This window comes from Bicyclus anynana, chromosome 11 (assembly GCF_947172395.1).
Source record: "Bicyclus anynana chromosome 11, ilBicAnyn1.1, whole genome shotgun sequence".
In the NCBI taxonomy this organism is placed as follows: Eukaryota; Metazoa; Arthropoda; class Insecta; order Lepidoptera; family Nymphalidae; genus Bicyclus; species Bicyclus anynana.
The window spans coordinates 6,159,786-6,177,735 of record NC_069093.1 but is presented as its reverse complement, the minus strand read 5'-3'; the positions used below and the strand labels follow the sequence as shown (position 1 = coordinate 6,177,735).

At 34.7% G+C, this 17,950-nt stretch overlaps 1 protein-coding gene across 1 annotated transcript in view; it reads left to right on the top strand.

Moving 5' to 3' along the window:
• LOC112056573 (uncharacterized) overlaps nucleotides 1-7,691 on the top strand; it is a 99,775-nt gene extending 92,084 nt beyond the window's left edge. The window contains exon 8 of the mRNA XM_052884269.1: nucleotides 135-7,691. Within this exon, the coding sequence (XP_052740229.1) occupies nucleotides 135-272 (138 nt within the window). The 3' untranslated portion in view covers nucleotides 273-7,691. The remainder of the gene's footprint in view (nucleotides 1-134) is intronic.
• Nucleotides 7,692-17,950: the final 10,259 nt, after the last annotated feature.

The following is a 17,950-nucleotide window of genomic DNA, read 5'->3' as shown; positions in this document are numbered from 1 at the left end:
AGTCCTCTACCACGTACAAGACACGTGTACAAGTCAGTGTGCAAGAGATAGAGTGAAAGAGGTGCGAACGAACGCGCCTGTAACTCGCTCTTTTGTCACTAGTAGGATTCAATATTCGGTATTGTTAATTACAGATCGCGTGTGAATACGGCGGCATGCAATGCCTCACCGTACCGTCAACGGTTGACCGCACGGCGCACCGCTGGGCCGACGAGTTGATGCTCAGAGTGGCGGCTGAGAAGGAGCAGGTGGCCAGAATTTGTCCCACATAAATCTTAACTATAGAACATTGTAAGCAAATACGTCAACTAAGTTGATTTAATGTTATAATAAGTTAATGTTGCGTAACAAAACATAGATAATATATTTCGGAGTCGAGGATGATGCAATAATACTATAAAGTCTTCTATTAAAGCCTGACCAGAAATATAAAATTATAAACCTGGATTGAGAGCGCCACAACAATATTTAGCTATTTGTCCTATATAACTAAAACATTGTTAGCAAATACGTCAACTAAGTTGATTTAATGTTATAATGAGTTGATGTTGCGTCATAAAACGATAAGATAACATATTTTAGAGTCGAGGATGATGCAATAATACTATAAAGTCTTCTATTAAAGCCTGACCAGAAATATAAAATTATAAACCTGGATTGAGAGCGCCACAACAATATTTAGCTATTTGTCTTATATAACTAAAACATTGTAAGCAAATACGTCAACTAAGTTAATTTGATGTTATAATGAGTTGATGTTGCGTAACAAAACATAGGTAACATATTTCGGAGTCGAGGATGATGCAATAATACTTTATAGTCTTCTATTAAAGCCTGACCAGAAATATAAAAGTATAAAACCTGGATTGAAAGCGCCACAATAATATTTAGTCGTTTTTGCTGTATAATTAAGGGTATATGGCTGGCTACAGAAAGTAAAGACTGAAATCGCCCGGCAAATAAAACAATTTGTTGGTAAAAACGCATAAGTGTGAAAACATCACACATGCGTTTAGTTATATCTATATAAAAAAATTAAATATCGAACTGAGTTATTCTTATAATGCCCTCCGATTTTTTTTTTAATTTGCCGAGCGATTTCAGTCTACTTTAATTAGAAAAACTCTATCTACTAAAATATACGTTCAGTTTGGTCATGGATCAAATTTGCAAAAGTTACATTATCTAAGTTTCTCTAACCCAATACATTAACAAATAAGCATTAATTGTGCACGAAAAATATACAATTTTGTTGATTTTAATTACTCTCAAAAGGACAGATAAGGTGAAGCTCAAAAGGCAAATCAAGATATCTTTTATATAAAAATATTTTTAAGGTAATGATTGACGTATGTCTATTTGGATTCTTTCACATACCAACATAAATAACATTCATGTAACATTCATTTGATAAATTTAACTATTTTAAATACATTGCCCCAATATCAAAATCGTAAATACCATTAATTCTTAGAGGACCACTGAACTCAAAATAAATATTAAAAATATTTTATAAAACAAAATAAGTACACTGCGGCATATTTGGGTAACTTAGTTTATCAATTACTTACATTTATTATTATACATTTATTCAATGATATTTTATACTAGAGATAGGATAATAAGGCATCAAAACCGAGGCGAACAAATGTGTATAATTGTCTTAATTTCATTTTGTCGCTTATTAAACAACGAACGTTATTAAAACACGTAATACCTAAATATCGTCTTCAATGTCGAGTTATGTCTTCAGGAAGTTTAAAAACTATATTAAGGTACATAAATATATAATGGATTGCTGCTTGTTATGGAATTGATTGTTATGGAAGAGCGGAGTCTTCTGTCACAGGAGTTTACAACTCTTAAAAGAAGACTCTAGCCTTTTATTTTTTGTTACTGATTAATGTTACTGAAATAAACTGTTTTTATTTTATTTATTAATGGAATTAAAGACAAAATTGTGCATATGTGCGCTTAGTGGTGGTGCTAAATTCGGATCACTTTTTGCAGTGATTTTGTAGACGTAATATATCTATAGTATAAAATTATCATTGCATTTATTACATTATTTGTTTTGGCGATCAATAATGTAATTTACATTATTATTCTATTTCACTACAATTAAAGACATCCAACAATAGTAGTAACAAAAGTAAAGCAATAAAAGTTATGATTTTTACTGATAAAATTATAATGAAACAAAGTTACCCAGGTTTATCACAACTTTTAGATAAAATTAAATAAAATATTCTGTAAAATATAATAATTAAGGTTCAGAGTTAGATGTTCGGTTATTATTATTACTTAGATTGCTCAATATAAATTGACATAATCAGTATTATTATAACTCGCATGAATCGGTATCAGTAATTCACTTTCAAATTATGTGTTGTTTACTCGTATGGTGGTTAATGTACTCAACATAATATAAGTAATATTTCCGGAGTCTTCTAAAAGAGCAGCAGTATCTTGATTAAATTATATAAAATACCTATATATTATATTGTATTATAATAATTTAATAGTAGTTATGCAAAAAAGGAGTTCTACGTATCATAGTAAAGTCCGCGCGGAATTTGTTGATCGGGCATTAAGCCCGTATCAATAGACTTAATTCCATATTACCATAATTATAATTACCATAAAATTATTATGGAATATATTTACCATAAAAACGAACATCACAATGATTATACAAGTAAAAACAAATAGTCAAAGTTAATACGGGTCATAGATATTATATTATTTGTTCCACTTCCACAGGACATAAAACGCTAAAACTAACTTTTCAATAAGCGTCGACAGTGAGTGGTTACCTATTCGATCGCGTAAAAGTAAATTTGAACTCATAAATTACACTTGAATTCAGTTTTTCACAAATCCCGCGGGAACCATGGATTTTCCGGGCTGAAAAGTAGCCTATATGTTTATCCAGAGTAAAATCCATTTACATTTCAAATTTCAGCTAAATCGCTTCAGTAGCCGCAGCGCAAAGAAACAAACATATACACTTACACACAAACTTTCGCCTTTATAATATTAGTGTGATTAAAACAGCGTACACATACTTACGAATTGTGTTTTCTATCGTCATTCCTAGATGGCGCTGTTTCAATTCCATGTAAATTCTTGTTTACTTTTACGCTATCTGGATACAGTAAGTGAAAACACAATCTGTGACTAAACGGCGATTTTAGAATGAAATAAAGAAAAATAATGGAGAGTTCCGAAGGTGTCATTAGGCATTCCGGAGTCTCCCATGAAACTGGAGACACAAGGCGCGAGCCCTATGTGCCCTTGAGTTCTGGTGAGCTTTTTTAGCCTAAATGAAGTGAAAATGTATCTGCTAAGCGACATTTTGCTTACGTCAGAAATCTAATTTAGGTACTTATTTAAAAGCAATTTGAAATTTTATTATTGAACCGAAATAATCTAGTAACACATTCATTTTTATTAAATCTCGTTTTATACTAATTCGTTTAAGATTAATAAATTGTTAAAAGTATTAGATAAAACTTACGGCCAAAAATGAAAATAAGCCCAGATAATAATAATAATTAAAACTTTAGAATTGTTAAGACGCGTTTTATACGAGAATAAACACGCCATAAGTTATAAATATAAAACAGTATAAATATAATTACTTTAATCATAATAAATTTCGTACTTTGAGAAAGTGAAATCTAGCTAACCCGTTCTTGCGACTTGTGTCGACTTTTTGGAAATAATATTATGGTATAAAACAAAATTACAGTAAATTACTAAGTTCAGTATATTTTCATAAAAAAATCGAATTGGTTTATCTTTTATTACATTTCAAATTCTAAGATGGCCGAATCTATTTCTTGTAGGTAAATTTGATTCAATTAATACAGCAGACGCGTTTAAGTTTATGTTTTATCATTTATTATGTTGGTGAGCACTTGAGAAACTCAATAAAATGTAGGTATAGAAGTGAGGAGTCATCGAACCTTAATAACTTGGTTCAGACCAATCCTACAATATTTGTGCCATATTAACTATTGCTGCAAATGGAATTTTTGAAAATTGACAAAATTTATGGAAATAATGAATCGTCGAACCTGTATAACTTGGTTCAGAGCCACCCGACAACTTTTATGTCATATTAGCTATTGCTCCAAATGGCTAATTCTAACGATTCGTGTAATTTTTTTTGTTGGCCGGCACATTCAAATAGAGCCCAAAAATGTATGGAGCGTAAACGATCTCCTTTAGTGGCATCTAAACTCTACTTGAATGAAATTAGTCGATTAGTTGATGATGGGGGACGACGGGTTCACAAATTAGTTTCGACTATTAGATACCAAGAATATGTTCAAGTGCGGAAAAGGCCCAGGAACGAAGAAGGAGATAACTACTGTATCATTAATCTGTCACAACCAATAGTAAAAATAACCACAGCGGCCATCTTAGCTTAAAAAAAAGAAATTCTTACTATAAAATTTAAAGTCTATGTCTACCTACTTATCAAAAACCAAGAATAATGAAGATTTATAATATAAGAATGAATGAAGAAGAATAATGTATACTCACGATTATGATTTGATTATTATTTTGCATTGAATTTTGCTTTTTTGATGAGATGCGATGGATACTTTCTAACTATTTATGGATTACTTCCCTGTCTATGGTCTTGTCCATCTAATATTAGATTATTAAAAAAAACTGAGCTATTGCTGGTAAAGGTTGACAGTAAGCCTAATATAGCATTGCTGTGCTATGGTTTTATAATAAGCGAAGTGTATGTTTTACTCGTTACTATAATATACCTAATCAATGTTTAAAGACACTGTATATAAATGCATTGTTATTCTTCAATGTAAATAAAGTATAAACACCAAATTCGTATTATTATAAATATTTTATTTTTATTCAAATTTTTGTTTTAAAACTGTTTTTAATACTGACACTTACGTACCAATGCAATCTTTGCCACAGACCCATAAATTTGAGGGGTTCTTAGAAAAGACGTTTGAAGTTGATTATTGTTATTTTTTAATATGATTACAACTTCAGATTAGTGCAAATCTGAATTTTAAAATGTAGGTAAAGTGTCGTATTCACAAGTACAATAAATTGCATCTATAATGAGGATAATATATATAATTCTTATTAAAACTTAAGTGTTAGGAGTAAGTCATTATTTAATTTTTGGGTGTCAGTTATAAATTTGTATATTTTGTTAATTTTATTATCTGCAATAATTTTCATCAATTATAAATTGTGCATGTATAATTGATGAAATATATAAATATAAGCCTTGTATAATTGTCATGAATACTAATCATTGATGGCTTTGTTCTCATTTCCTGTAGCGTTAATATGTAATACTATTTTTAAAACTCGACAGTTTGAGTCTCGAATTTATCCCTGTCCCTGTCTAGCACAATACTAGGTAGAGGGAGAAAGACGAATTCGAAACTCACACTTTCGAGTTATAAAAAACATTGCTACAAAATAGTGTGTTGCTGTTTCGGACTTGAGATGAGAGTGAGGGAATAAGTGTGTTGGCGAACACACTTGTTCATTATCACATTACATTCTATGTAAAAGTCTTTCAACATGAGATTTGTAGCTGTGATCGAAATTCTATCGGGAGAAAAATAATTTTTGTTTCTATATTTTTTCTCTTTCGATGAGAATAAAGTCTCATCAGTAAAACCTGATAGTTTTATCATTTTAGCTTTATACAGTACAATAAAGTGTATTGATGTAAATAAATTTAAAATGAAGTGTTCATTTACTTTTTAAATGTAAGCTGTTTGAATCTCAGATGTATTTTCCGACCAGTTGAAAATGATGGATCATGAAAAGGGAAATCTTTTACTTTAAAAAGTATATTTACAGATTAAAAATAAAGCGCTCATTTGTGTATCGAGGTTACATACGTAACTCATTTAAGAATACATTATAAAATGATATTGTTGGTGAATCAAAGCATACCAAAAAAGAATTCTAAATTTTGAGGTTATGTTTTTTTATAATCTACTGTTTTTAAGTACATATTTGGTGTAATTCTAATATTTATGCATAATAAATCATGTTTTGTTACCAAACAGTTAATTATTCATTTCAGAAGTAAACGTATATTTAAATTATAAAATTAGATTACAGGTTACTTTTAGTCATTACGTTCTATTATAAATTTTAAACAATAATTTACGTTAAGATGTATCTTTTAAGAGCTGAACAAATAAGCTGTTTGGCAAATAAATTTAAGAGTTTTAAGCATTTATAGAGATGCGAACAGCATCAAATATCTTGGAAATTAAGATTTTGAGTTCCTGTAAAATAAAACGTAACATTTTATTAAGTAATGTACTATTAATTAATTATTAAATACCTATTATACGTGTTATATACATCTTTTGCGATGCTGTTAGTGTCTCTAAACCTAAGAAATATAATCGTATGTACGAGTAATTCGTCGGAAATCAAATCTTTTGAATGGAGATGTTTCAATATAAACGATGTTTTTAAAAGTCGACATTGTGAGTCGCTTTCATCTCTATCTAATACGGTATTATAGACAGAGATAGAAACAAATTCGAGTCTCATAACGTTGATTTATAAAAACATCGTTACAGAAGAACTGCTAGTAGTCATAGTACAACTTACTAACAAGATAAATGTCCTAGCATGCCCAAGCCTATAAAAGCGCAGGTAATAGGTATACACAGGTACACTCTTAAATTTATGAGAAAATACCCGTTACTGATTTCTTTGTGACTTCTAATTATTTGAATTATATTGCGTTTCATTTACCATACATACCATTTGGAGTGTGTCGATGTGTAAAGAGAAATGTATTTAAGATCTTACATAGCCAAGTATTAGTCGGCGACTGAACACTGAAACTATAATTGGGTTTAGGAATAAATATATATGTAGATTCGTTTACAGTGAGCAGCAGTAAGCAGTGAACACATATCTAAATATGGTTATAGCTATGGTTTCTATATTTTTATGACTGCATAAGGTCCGGCGTTCACTTCTCGAGGCATGGTGTCGTTTGTACTGAACTTTGTGTTTGTTACTGGTCTTTGTAAATAAGTTAGAACTATAATACACCGTTTTGTAGCACGCTAACATTAGCTTCACTTGTATCTAACTATATGTATGTAAGAAAATCTTGGAATCTTAATTTGACCCACTTCCCGATCTTCGATTAGGATGAAATTTTGCATACGCTCTGAGTTCTGATGACAATACATGACTAGTTAAGGAACGTCATTTCAATATGTCGGCCTTCCCAAGATGGCGGACTGGCTGTTTGAAATCCACCCCCATGATATGGTTATCAAATGAAAGGGTTTGCTGCCAGGAATACGAAAATCAGTATTTTTTAAAAACTATTATATATTATTTATTGTCTTGTTAATAAAGTTTGTATGCTACTCTGTAAGAACCAGTGGCAGCGCTCACCTATTGGGGCGCATTCAAGTGGCGATATTTGTGAATAATATGCGAGAATAAAACAGATTTGTAAAAAAAAATCCGACGGATTATTTGTCTCGATTTTAGTGGCAAAAGTATTTTGTGTCTATATATTTTTATCTGTGATGTCTATTTTAGAGACGAGGGTTGTATTTGTTTTCAGAGGATGGTAATATGTTAAACGGATGTTTAAACTGGTCTTTTTGTAAAATAAAAAGATATTGACTTGATTACTTTTTAGTTTTATTAATTAATCCTATAGGTAGTACTCGCGATAATTGGCAGCCAATTATGTAACACCTTGCGTTTCCTATATTCTGTTTCCTTCGTTAGTCCATTGATTACGGGGTCCGGATTTCGAATCTTTGGTCAATTTATGAAACTACTAAGCTTTTGTTTCTATCAAGAAATTTTCAGTGCAAATTAGTTTACGCACGAGTATGCCGAGATACAAATTTTATTGTACTTACTCGTAGTAATATAACAGACCAAACAGATGGCACTTGATGCTAAGTAGAAATCCATTAGGTACCTATAACAGCAACACTTCACTTACTACTTCACTTCAATATGTACTTACGAGTATTATATCCGATAGACGTGCAGGACGTAGGTCTTTTGTAGGGACTTACAAACATCACGATCTTGAGCTGCCTGGATCCAGCGAATCCTTGCGCCACGCTTGATGTCGTCAGTCCACCTGGTGGGTTTGACCAACACTGCGTTTTTTAGTGCGGGGTCGCTATTCCAGCAGCTTGGGATCCCCATGGCCATCGGATCTTCGAACTGTGTGCTCCACCCTTTGCCATTTCAGCTCCACGACTTAATGAGCTATGTCTTCGACTTTGGTTCTTTTGCGGATCTCCTTATTTCTGATTACTCCAAGCATAGCTCGTTCCATCTCCAGCGTGACTCTGGGCCTTCTTATGAGACCAAGTCTCGATCATATGTCATGGTCTATGGTTCCGAGACTTGGTCGCTAACTATGGGCCTCATAAGAAGGCTCAGAGTCACACAGCGGGCGATGGAAAGAGCTATGCTTGGAGTATTTCTGAGTGATCCAATCAGAAATGTGGAGATCCGCAAAGTCACTGACATAGCTCAACGAGCCGCGGAGATGAAGTGGCAATGGGCGGGGCACAAAGTTCGAAGAGCCGATGGACGTTGGGGTCCCAAGGTGCTGGAATTCTTACTTAGCTTAGCTTTATTGGGTGTGTTTATAAAGTAGGTACTCGTAGACGTAATAAAATAGAAAAGATTTTAGTTGCTAGAATATTACTGAGACGGGCAGCGTGACGTCAGGAATGTGTATTCAGCAATGAAAATCTTCGTATAGTTCCAACAAAGTGTATTATCACCAACAAAGATCGCGCTCGACTGGCTACCAGACGACAAAAATAATTACCAACTATGACTCAAACAGTTTTACAATTCAAAATGGTTTCTGTATCTTACAACTACTTTTTAAATATACAGTTTTACGACTTAGTCTAACATTATGAAATTAATATCATTATAATATTTAAATTAATTATAAAATGTAAATAGTTTAATCTGAGTTTAAATAATAAATAATAAAGCTAAAGATAGAATCTTTAGGTTTAGTCAAATCAGTATCTTATAAACGAAAAACTGTAATCATGACATTGAAGAATTATTATCAGCAAATAACAGACAATGTTTATAATAACATATAGATAGTTTAATATATTTATAGTTTGTTAGATGGAAGTCGTAGGCCCTCGTAACAAGACGTAAAACGGCCCAGACTGGCCATTTTCACTTTAAATAACATTTATCGTAATTTATAAGGGTGGCCATATATTTCAGTAGTATAACAAATCATATCGCGATAACAGGCGAAGTGGTCATGCGGCCCGGCGTGACTAATGGTCCCAATTAACCGGGACATCGGGTCGGATATACCCTTGCTGTTGTTGATATAAAAAATCAGAAAACCCGATTGCCTAATCTGCTCGCACCTCGCACGCAAATTTTTGTAATTGTACGTTTTTTAATATATACCATTTTGAATTCCTCTTGATGAGCCCTTGAATTTGATACCCATAGCGCAATATTCCCCACCTCAAAGTTATAGCGTCTCACAGTCGCCGTGTTGGTTTTTTTTTTAAATTCACCTATCTAAGAACTCTTGGTTTTTTAAAGAGAGGAGCCGAATATCTTAGCATTCCATGAATTCACCGTGCGGGTGCCGGGTCCATCGCGTGGTAGAGAGAAAAACTCCGAGTAGAGTCTTGAACTTGTGACTACAGGATGTAGGGTTAAAGAATTCCTTGACAATCGATCAACACTCCCCGTTCTCTGCTCGTGTTGTTCTCCCTGCCTAGCCAAATTTGGTAAGATCCTATGAGAGCAGCTTTCGATATTCATTCTAATATAGAACCAGCTGCACTTCTAGAGAGGACAAAGTCTTTAAGCAAGTTATAGAGAGATTTTGTTGAAGATATCTAATGATATCTTAATTACGTAAATCCGTACAGTGGTTTGAAAAATATGAGGTAATAAAGAATATTACGTACATACATACATACAAGATAGGTACGCGCGAAAAATACAACCCTTCTTGTAGTCGGGTAAAAAGCAACGGTACAAGGGTTTTGTAAGTGTTAATGTTCTTTTTCGGAGAGTGCGTCTAGGAACTTATCGCCCTACTTCCTTCTTCACCTTTTTTACCATACAACTGCCAGGCATTGTCGCGTCTGCATCCATACGTAGTTGATGTCCCTTCCACGCGTGCGTTTCGGCTTTACGTTGCTGATCCACACTGCGAAGTTATGGAATGCCCTTTCAGCCTGCGTTTTCCCATAGGCATCTTTTAGGTAAGCGCGTTTCACCATATTATAACCTGCAACATCGCTTACTGTCAATCATGATTGCAGCCAAGAGTTCGCCTATATATAGTAAAAAAAAAAAATATTTTGATCGATTTTCATTTTGTATTTTTTTTATAAAATAGGTAGGTATGAAAATAGATCTTAAAAAGGTAATTTTTACCCTCCTAAATATTTCACCTACCCTGAGCATTATATAGTTCATTTATAAGAGAGTTCATAAAAAAGGACCGCAATCCAGGAAGTACTGTTACCTAATAATTTTCTTTAAAGACAAGTTACGCTTGACTGTGATTTTACTTCGTAATATGTAACAATACAATTTAAACTGATACTACGCTGACACTACGAGTAATTAGTTTAAACGCAGCAATGTTTCGGAGTGCTAAATAGCTTGGTGGAACCCTTTTGCTGGTAGGAAGGTAGACTTTTTTGATACGTCCGTGTGTAGTGTTTTTCAGGTAGCATGGATACGGTGACAGGTGCCCTATGACGTCCATAAACCGTACTATTATCGTAAATCGCGGCAAACTTCAACAGTGAAACGAACTGTTACCGTTCCCATGCTATCTGAAAAACACTTTAGTAGGTATCTTGTATTTTGTATATGTCGCCGGGGAAGCTTGGCTCACTGAAGGATCTATAACCTCAAACCTAATAATTATCATGTTTACTCTTTAGTTGTTTCAAATCGACTTATTATCTAGTAATCTAAACATTTTGCAATCAAAATACTGTTCCGTTTTGATTTAGTCAATAATTAGTCTCTCAAGTAATGATGACAGGTGACCGCAGTAGAAAAGAAACTCTTTAGTTCTGTGTTGAGATTTTGCTGTCGTTATGGTCAGCAAAATCTACGTTAATTAATTTAATAAATTTAGAATCAAGTTTTCATGTAATTAGGTTTTGATTATTTACTCTTGAAGTAATTAAGATTGTAAAACGTTACCACCATAACGAACGTGGCGGCGATCGACCAATAGGAAATGATCACGTAACTCTCATCCAATGGCATCGCGTCCCAAATGGCGCGTACGCGTGTACCGTCACTGTGTATTCACTCTAGTGAGGCATCCTGCCTCCGTCTGTCTCCGTAGTCTGCTGATTTAGTAATTCAGTTCTAATCGCGTTTTTAAGATGGAATAATCGTCTTCTACTTGTTAAGTATAGTGAAATAGTGAAGTGTTAAGTAGTGTTATTGGCGCGTACGCGTGTACCGTCACTGTGTATTCACTCTAGTGAGGCATCCTGCCTCCGTCTGTCTCCGTAGTCTGCTGATTTAGTAATTCAGTTCTAATTGCGTTTTTAAGATGGAATAATCGTCTTCTACTTGTTAAGTATAGTGAAATAGTGAAGTGTTAAGTAGTGTTAATGAGAAAAGGAAAGTGATTAGTGACTTGGGCTATAAATTGGTTCAATTCTTTGTTGAGCAGCTTGAGGTGTCATGCTGCTTGTCGCGTTAGTGATTTTGTTCGAAAATGTTTCGTGATGAAGTAATTATTGATCTTAAATTGTTTACTGTGGGCATGGAGAGCATGTCGGGCAGGGTTGGTGAGTGTTTACTAGTATTAAAAGGCGCCTTTAAACCACACCCAATGGTCACAAGTCCTGGGACTTGCTCGATGTACTTCCTCTACCACAACTACCAGGGTAAAATAGTAAAATTAAGAGTAGTATTGTGTAAGCGATTAGTGTGGTTAAGCATAGCATACCTATTGTAATTGGCAGAGCCGATGACCAAGGTTAGGTCAGTGGTTCTGTCCATATTTTTATTAATGACTCTACGCATTTTTACGACATCAGAAGTGGTATCGCTCCAGCGATCCCTTTCTGCCGGTCAATCTGTACCAAATCCTGACATTGACAATGAAAGTGCAACTTAATTTGAAATTTGTGAAATCCCTGATGAAATTAATTTTATTTGATAACTACCCTCAGTTTTTCTTGTGGTAACTAAGTTGGACTTAAAACCGTAAAATAGTTTTGACAATTTAATATTGATGCGTCATTGAGTTGAATCGGCAATGGTTGCCGTGATGCCCGTGTCGCCATATCGCATCCAAATAAATAATGTAATAACGTAAAAGACAAAGAGAAAAATAAAAAAGAAAAAGAAAAAGAGAAAAAAAAAATAAAAAAAAAATTGAGAAATGTTCATTACGCTGCAATCTGTATTACTTTTAAGATTTATCGTTTGCAAATGTTATGCGTTTGCGAGTCGAGTACTTTTAGTTAAAAACCGCGACGGTTTGAGCCGAGTGTGCGAATCTTTTACCGATAATTTCAAAATAGATATTGCGTTTACGTGGCGTACGGCATTTTTCCAAGTTAGATTGCGTCTCTTACTTTTCATTTAATTTAGACTGTACCAAGGGTTTACTTTAAGAACTTCTCCGCCTCTTTACATCCCCAAAATAAATTATTGATGATGGAAGACAATTCCTCAGAAGCTTCCAAGAGTTATTGTGACAGGCATTGCAACGAACTACACATAGTAACTCCAGGTAACGAAATACTATCTTTGGTTATTTTCAATGCTCTTTTTACTGTGAAGTACATACAATATTTGGTATAGCTTCGTTAACACTTCTTGTATGTAGTCAAAATTGTGTAGTACCTAAACTTCTTAGTCTAGTTGACTTTGACAGTAGGGTCATCGATATAGAAGCCCTGCATGTTTACATCCAAAGTAGAATGGCCGAGGCGGTGGTAAAAAAAAAACCACTATTAGTAAGTAGACTACTTGGTTTTAATTAAAAACAACCAAACGTCGCTTCACCTTTGTTTAGCAATCCTTATAGTGAAGTACACAGAGTGCTCAAGAGCGGTATCTGGTCGTCATTGGAGGCCTTGCAGGGTCACAGATAACCAATTGAGGCGACCTGCTCGCCCTGGTGATCTTCTGGCGGCCGTACCGCCTCTGGTATCAACGGTGTCAAACGTCTAACGCCACTACAGCCGCGCAGCCCGCTACTACTTCTGCAGTCGTTGCAGCCTGCGGCTATTGCGACCGCTGGAGCTGGCGTGCTGCCTGTGTCGTCTACTACATCGACCACTGCGTGGACTATTTATTCCCGGTGAATATAGTTTCAATTATTTTAACATTTACACAAACATCATCACAAATACTTTAAAAGAAAGAGTAATGAGAATACTTATAATTTTACTTATTGGCGGCGTGGAGTCGTTTATAACTAATAAAAGATGCCATGTGGCACTCAAAGGACACAGCATCGACCTTTCCAAACTCCTCTATAGCCTTCTACGTGGATCTATCTCACCTGATTCCCTACCTATACTACACACCACGTTATAACTGTATTCATATGAAAATTATGAGCAGTGTCTACGTGTACACTTAAAACACAACATACTTACTTATTTTATAATTATAATATTTACCTGTTGTCGCGTGGAGCGAGCAGTGTCAATATAAATTATTATTATCTGTTGTCGCGTGGAGCGAGCAGTGTACATATGAATCATTAGCTGTTGTCGCGTGTAGCAAGCAGTGTCAATATGAACTTATAAATATTCTCTTTCTCAACATTCATAGCAAGTTTGTGTTGTCACACTTCTTATAGTTCAGCCTTGTCACGTTCAGCCAAGATAACTAAACATTTTAATTTTAGATACTAAAGTTCAGCCTTGTTTAAGGTAACTAACTATTCGAAAAACACAAGTTTCTAGATTCAAACAAAGCCTAGGTTAATTGTGAAAGTACCTAGCTTCAGATTTTTTTTTTTTTTTACAGAAAAGAACTGGAGGCGCTGCAGAGCACGCACCGCACGTCAGTATGGCCGTGTCGCCGGGGAAGCTTGGCTCACTGAAGGATCTATAACCTCAAACCTAATAATTATCATGTTTACTCTTTAGTTGTTTCAAATCGACTTATTATCTAGTAATCTAAACATTTTGCAATCAAAATACTGTTCCGTTTTGATTTAGTCAATAATTAGTCTCTCAAGTAATGATGACAGGTGACCGCAGTAGAAAAGAAACTCTTTAGTTCTGTGTTGAGATTTTGCTGTCGTAATGGTCAGCAAAATCTACGTTAATTAATTTAATAAATTTAGAATCAAGTTTTCATGTAATTAGGTTTTGATTATTTACTCTTGAAGTAATTAAGATTGTAAAACGTTACCACCATAACGAACGTGGCGGCGATCGACCAATAGGAAATGATCACGTAACTCTCATCCAATGGCATCGCGTCCCAAATGGCGCGTACGCGTGTACCGTCACTGTGTATTCACTCTAGTGAGGCATCCTGCCTCCGTCTGTCTCCGTAGTCTGCTGATTTAGTAATTCAGTTCTAATCGCGTTTTTAAGATGGAATAATCGTCTTCTACTTGTTAAGTATAGTGAAATAGTGAAGTGTTAAGTAGTGTTATTGGCGCGTACGCGTGTACCGTCACTGTGTATTCACTCTAGTGAGGCATCCTGCCTCCGTCTGTCTCCGTAGTCTGCTGATTTAGTAATTCAGTTCTAATTGCGTTTTTAAGATGGAATAATCGTCTTCTACTTGTTAAGTATAGTGAAATAGTGAAGTGTTAAGTAGTGTTAATGAGAAAAGGAAAGTGATTAGTGACTTGGGCTATAAATTGGTTCAATTCTTTGTTGAGCAGCTTGAGGTGTCATGCTGCTTGTCGCGTTAGTGATTTTGTTCGAAAATGTTTCGTGATGAAGTAATTATTGATCTTAAATTGTTTACTGTGGGCATGGAGAGCATGTCGGGCAGGGTTGGTGAGTGTTTACTAGTATTAAAAGGCGCCTTTAAACCACACCCAATGGTCACAAGTCCTGGGACTTGCTCGATGTACTTCCTCTACCACAACTACCAGGGTAAAATAGTAAAATTAAGAGTAGTATTGTGTAAGCGATTAGTGTGGTTAAGCATAGCATACCTATTGTAATTGGCAGAGCCGATGACCAAGGTTAGGTCAGTGGTTCTGTCCATATTTTTATTAATGACTCTACAATTTCTACGACATATATATCAATACTTGATGTTTACTTTTTCGCTACAGGATTATACATAAATATTTGTGGATCGCTGTGTGTCAACGATGTATGTTATTTATTTGCTTAGGAGAGCATATAAAGTTTTGGGTCCAACAGGCCCCATATATAAATGGCAGTGTTAAATATGAAACTTATGTAAACGACGGAATTTATTATAAAATATTACATACATTGATTTATTAAGGATAATAATAAATATATTTATTTAAGCATGCTGTAAGACTTCAATAAACGAGTTATATGCACCTAACTACGAGTACCTACCAACCTCCTTTTGAAGGCCTCCGCGTTGAGGTTTTCTTAATTGGTCCAGGTCTGGCTGGTCGGAGGTTTCGGCCGTGGCTAGTTACCACTCTACTGACAAAGACCGCCAAGCGATTTAGCGTTTCGATACGATGTCGTGTAAAAACCGAAAGGGGTGTGGATTTTCATTCTCCTCCTAACAAGTTAGCCCGCTTTCATCTTATATTGCATCATCACTTACCATCATTTGTTTGATGATGAGATTGTAATCAAGGGCTAACTTGTAAAGAATAAAAAAAAATACCTGTTTACGTTTGTGAGTTTTACCTATGCTTGCTAAAACTCATATACGGCCTGACCGATTCAGAACCGATTCATGCCAGGCCACGGGTGCTCCGTGGTTTGTACGCAATAACGACTTACATATGGACCTAGATATCCCCACAATAGCTCAATATATAAAACAGCTTTCGAAAGAACATTTTGAGAAAGCCGCTACCCACCACAACCAACTAGTGGTTGAGGCGTGCAATTACAATTATTTAATGCCAACGCTGATCATCCGAAAAACGTCCTTTACGATCCCGTCGATAACATAACGTCCTAAAATGCTTTCTAGGCACCTTAAACACAAGGTACACAGCGCTTTCGCCGGCGAAGACGAGGTCCCCGATATCAGACGTCATCTGGACCTACTATATTGGGGGCGCCCGGACTGATTCGCTCAGGCCAAAACACCCTCAAAGCTGAGGCCTGAGTCTCAGAGGAGTAGGAGCTCTTAGAGAGCCGTTCCGCCCACATCTTCTATTTCTACCTTCAGGCCCCATCAGGCGATAACCTAAAACCCCCTGTGACGCCGCTGAGATCCCATTAAGGAGCCTACGGCACTTACACAATTAGAAACATAGCCTTGACAATTGACATAGATATAATGAGTGATTTCAAAAACATTCAAGGGTAATTTTGTATATTGTTGTGACGAAGTCTACCGAATCAGGTAATAAAAAAAAATCTAATAAACTAGTTTATTGCAGCCCTTTCCAGAAAGTATCTACTTTTTACACCCTTTAATAGTAGGTATATGAAGTTCAGTTCAGTATGTTTTGACTTAAAACATTATACTTTATTCTATCTCTGGGTTTATTTTCTAAACAATTCTATCTATTTTAAATTTTCTTTGATTTCGTTTTGTTACCGACATAAACATCCCCGTTGTTTTCTTTCAAAATAAAATGGGACAATAGAGATTAGGATCCTCGCTGCGGACTGCGGTTCCATTTCCGCTTGTTTAATCGGAGTGATAACAAAAAATACTTTCCACGAAAATATACAGACTATTTTTTAATATCTCCATACAACATTACAGATTTCAGAGATGTTCAAACGCAATTTAATAACGTTGTTTTGGAATTCGTATTATGAGAACGAAATAGAAAGACAAGAAAAGTGATAAAAATAGAGATTATAATAGTTATCCATAGTTTTTACATCACATATTTATCAGTCCGTAAATTATAAAATAAAATTATTTAGAGACGAAGTCTAGTCAGGTTCCGTTATCCACTTAAAATGGCTATTTTGTTGAATCTTGTATTTTTAAATGACTTCAAAAAAGTTGGAGGTTTTTTTGGATAGAAGCAGGCGTTACTTTGCGGAAGTCCATCATGACCCTCCAGGTTCGGGGTGAAACGTATTTTGTCGGACCTGGGTGACGTTGTCGCATGGGTTCGTCGGCTTTTCGCGGATGATAGCAAAATAAATAAATTATTATATATTCAGGAGGTTTTTTATTTTTTTTTGTGGTATGGAAATATCTAAATACTAAAACAAATTAAGACCAAGGAACCAATATTTTTGTAAAAAAAATTTTAAAGAAAGTTACAAAATAACACCCTTATATTTCTGTTATCGAGCGTGGTTAATTTTTTACTTATTTTGAATGACATTATCTCTCATATTTTCCGATGATTTCATTAAGCCAAAGTAATAAAAATTGTCTCTAAAGTCCGTAGTTTCTTTTCCTACCGCTGAAAGCGAAAAAGTATATAACCATCTATTCTTTCTAAGATTATTTAATTCACTCAGTAATGATGATTCACTTAGCATTTTACAATTACTTACATTAACTAAATACAATAACATTTAAATTACTAGTAACTAATCTAACCTAAACTTATTATAAAAATAAAATAAAAGGAAATATAAAATTATATCTATCGTCCAATATACTAAATCTAATCAATTCCCATGACGCTTTAGTAACTGCAAATTTAGCATCCCGCGTTCTCCTGCTAGTACGAGTAGGTACAGGCGGGCGATGTGACGGGCAACAGCTAGTATCTAATTTAAAATTGTTTGCAAGCCCAAGCGAC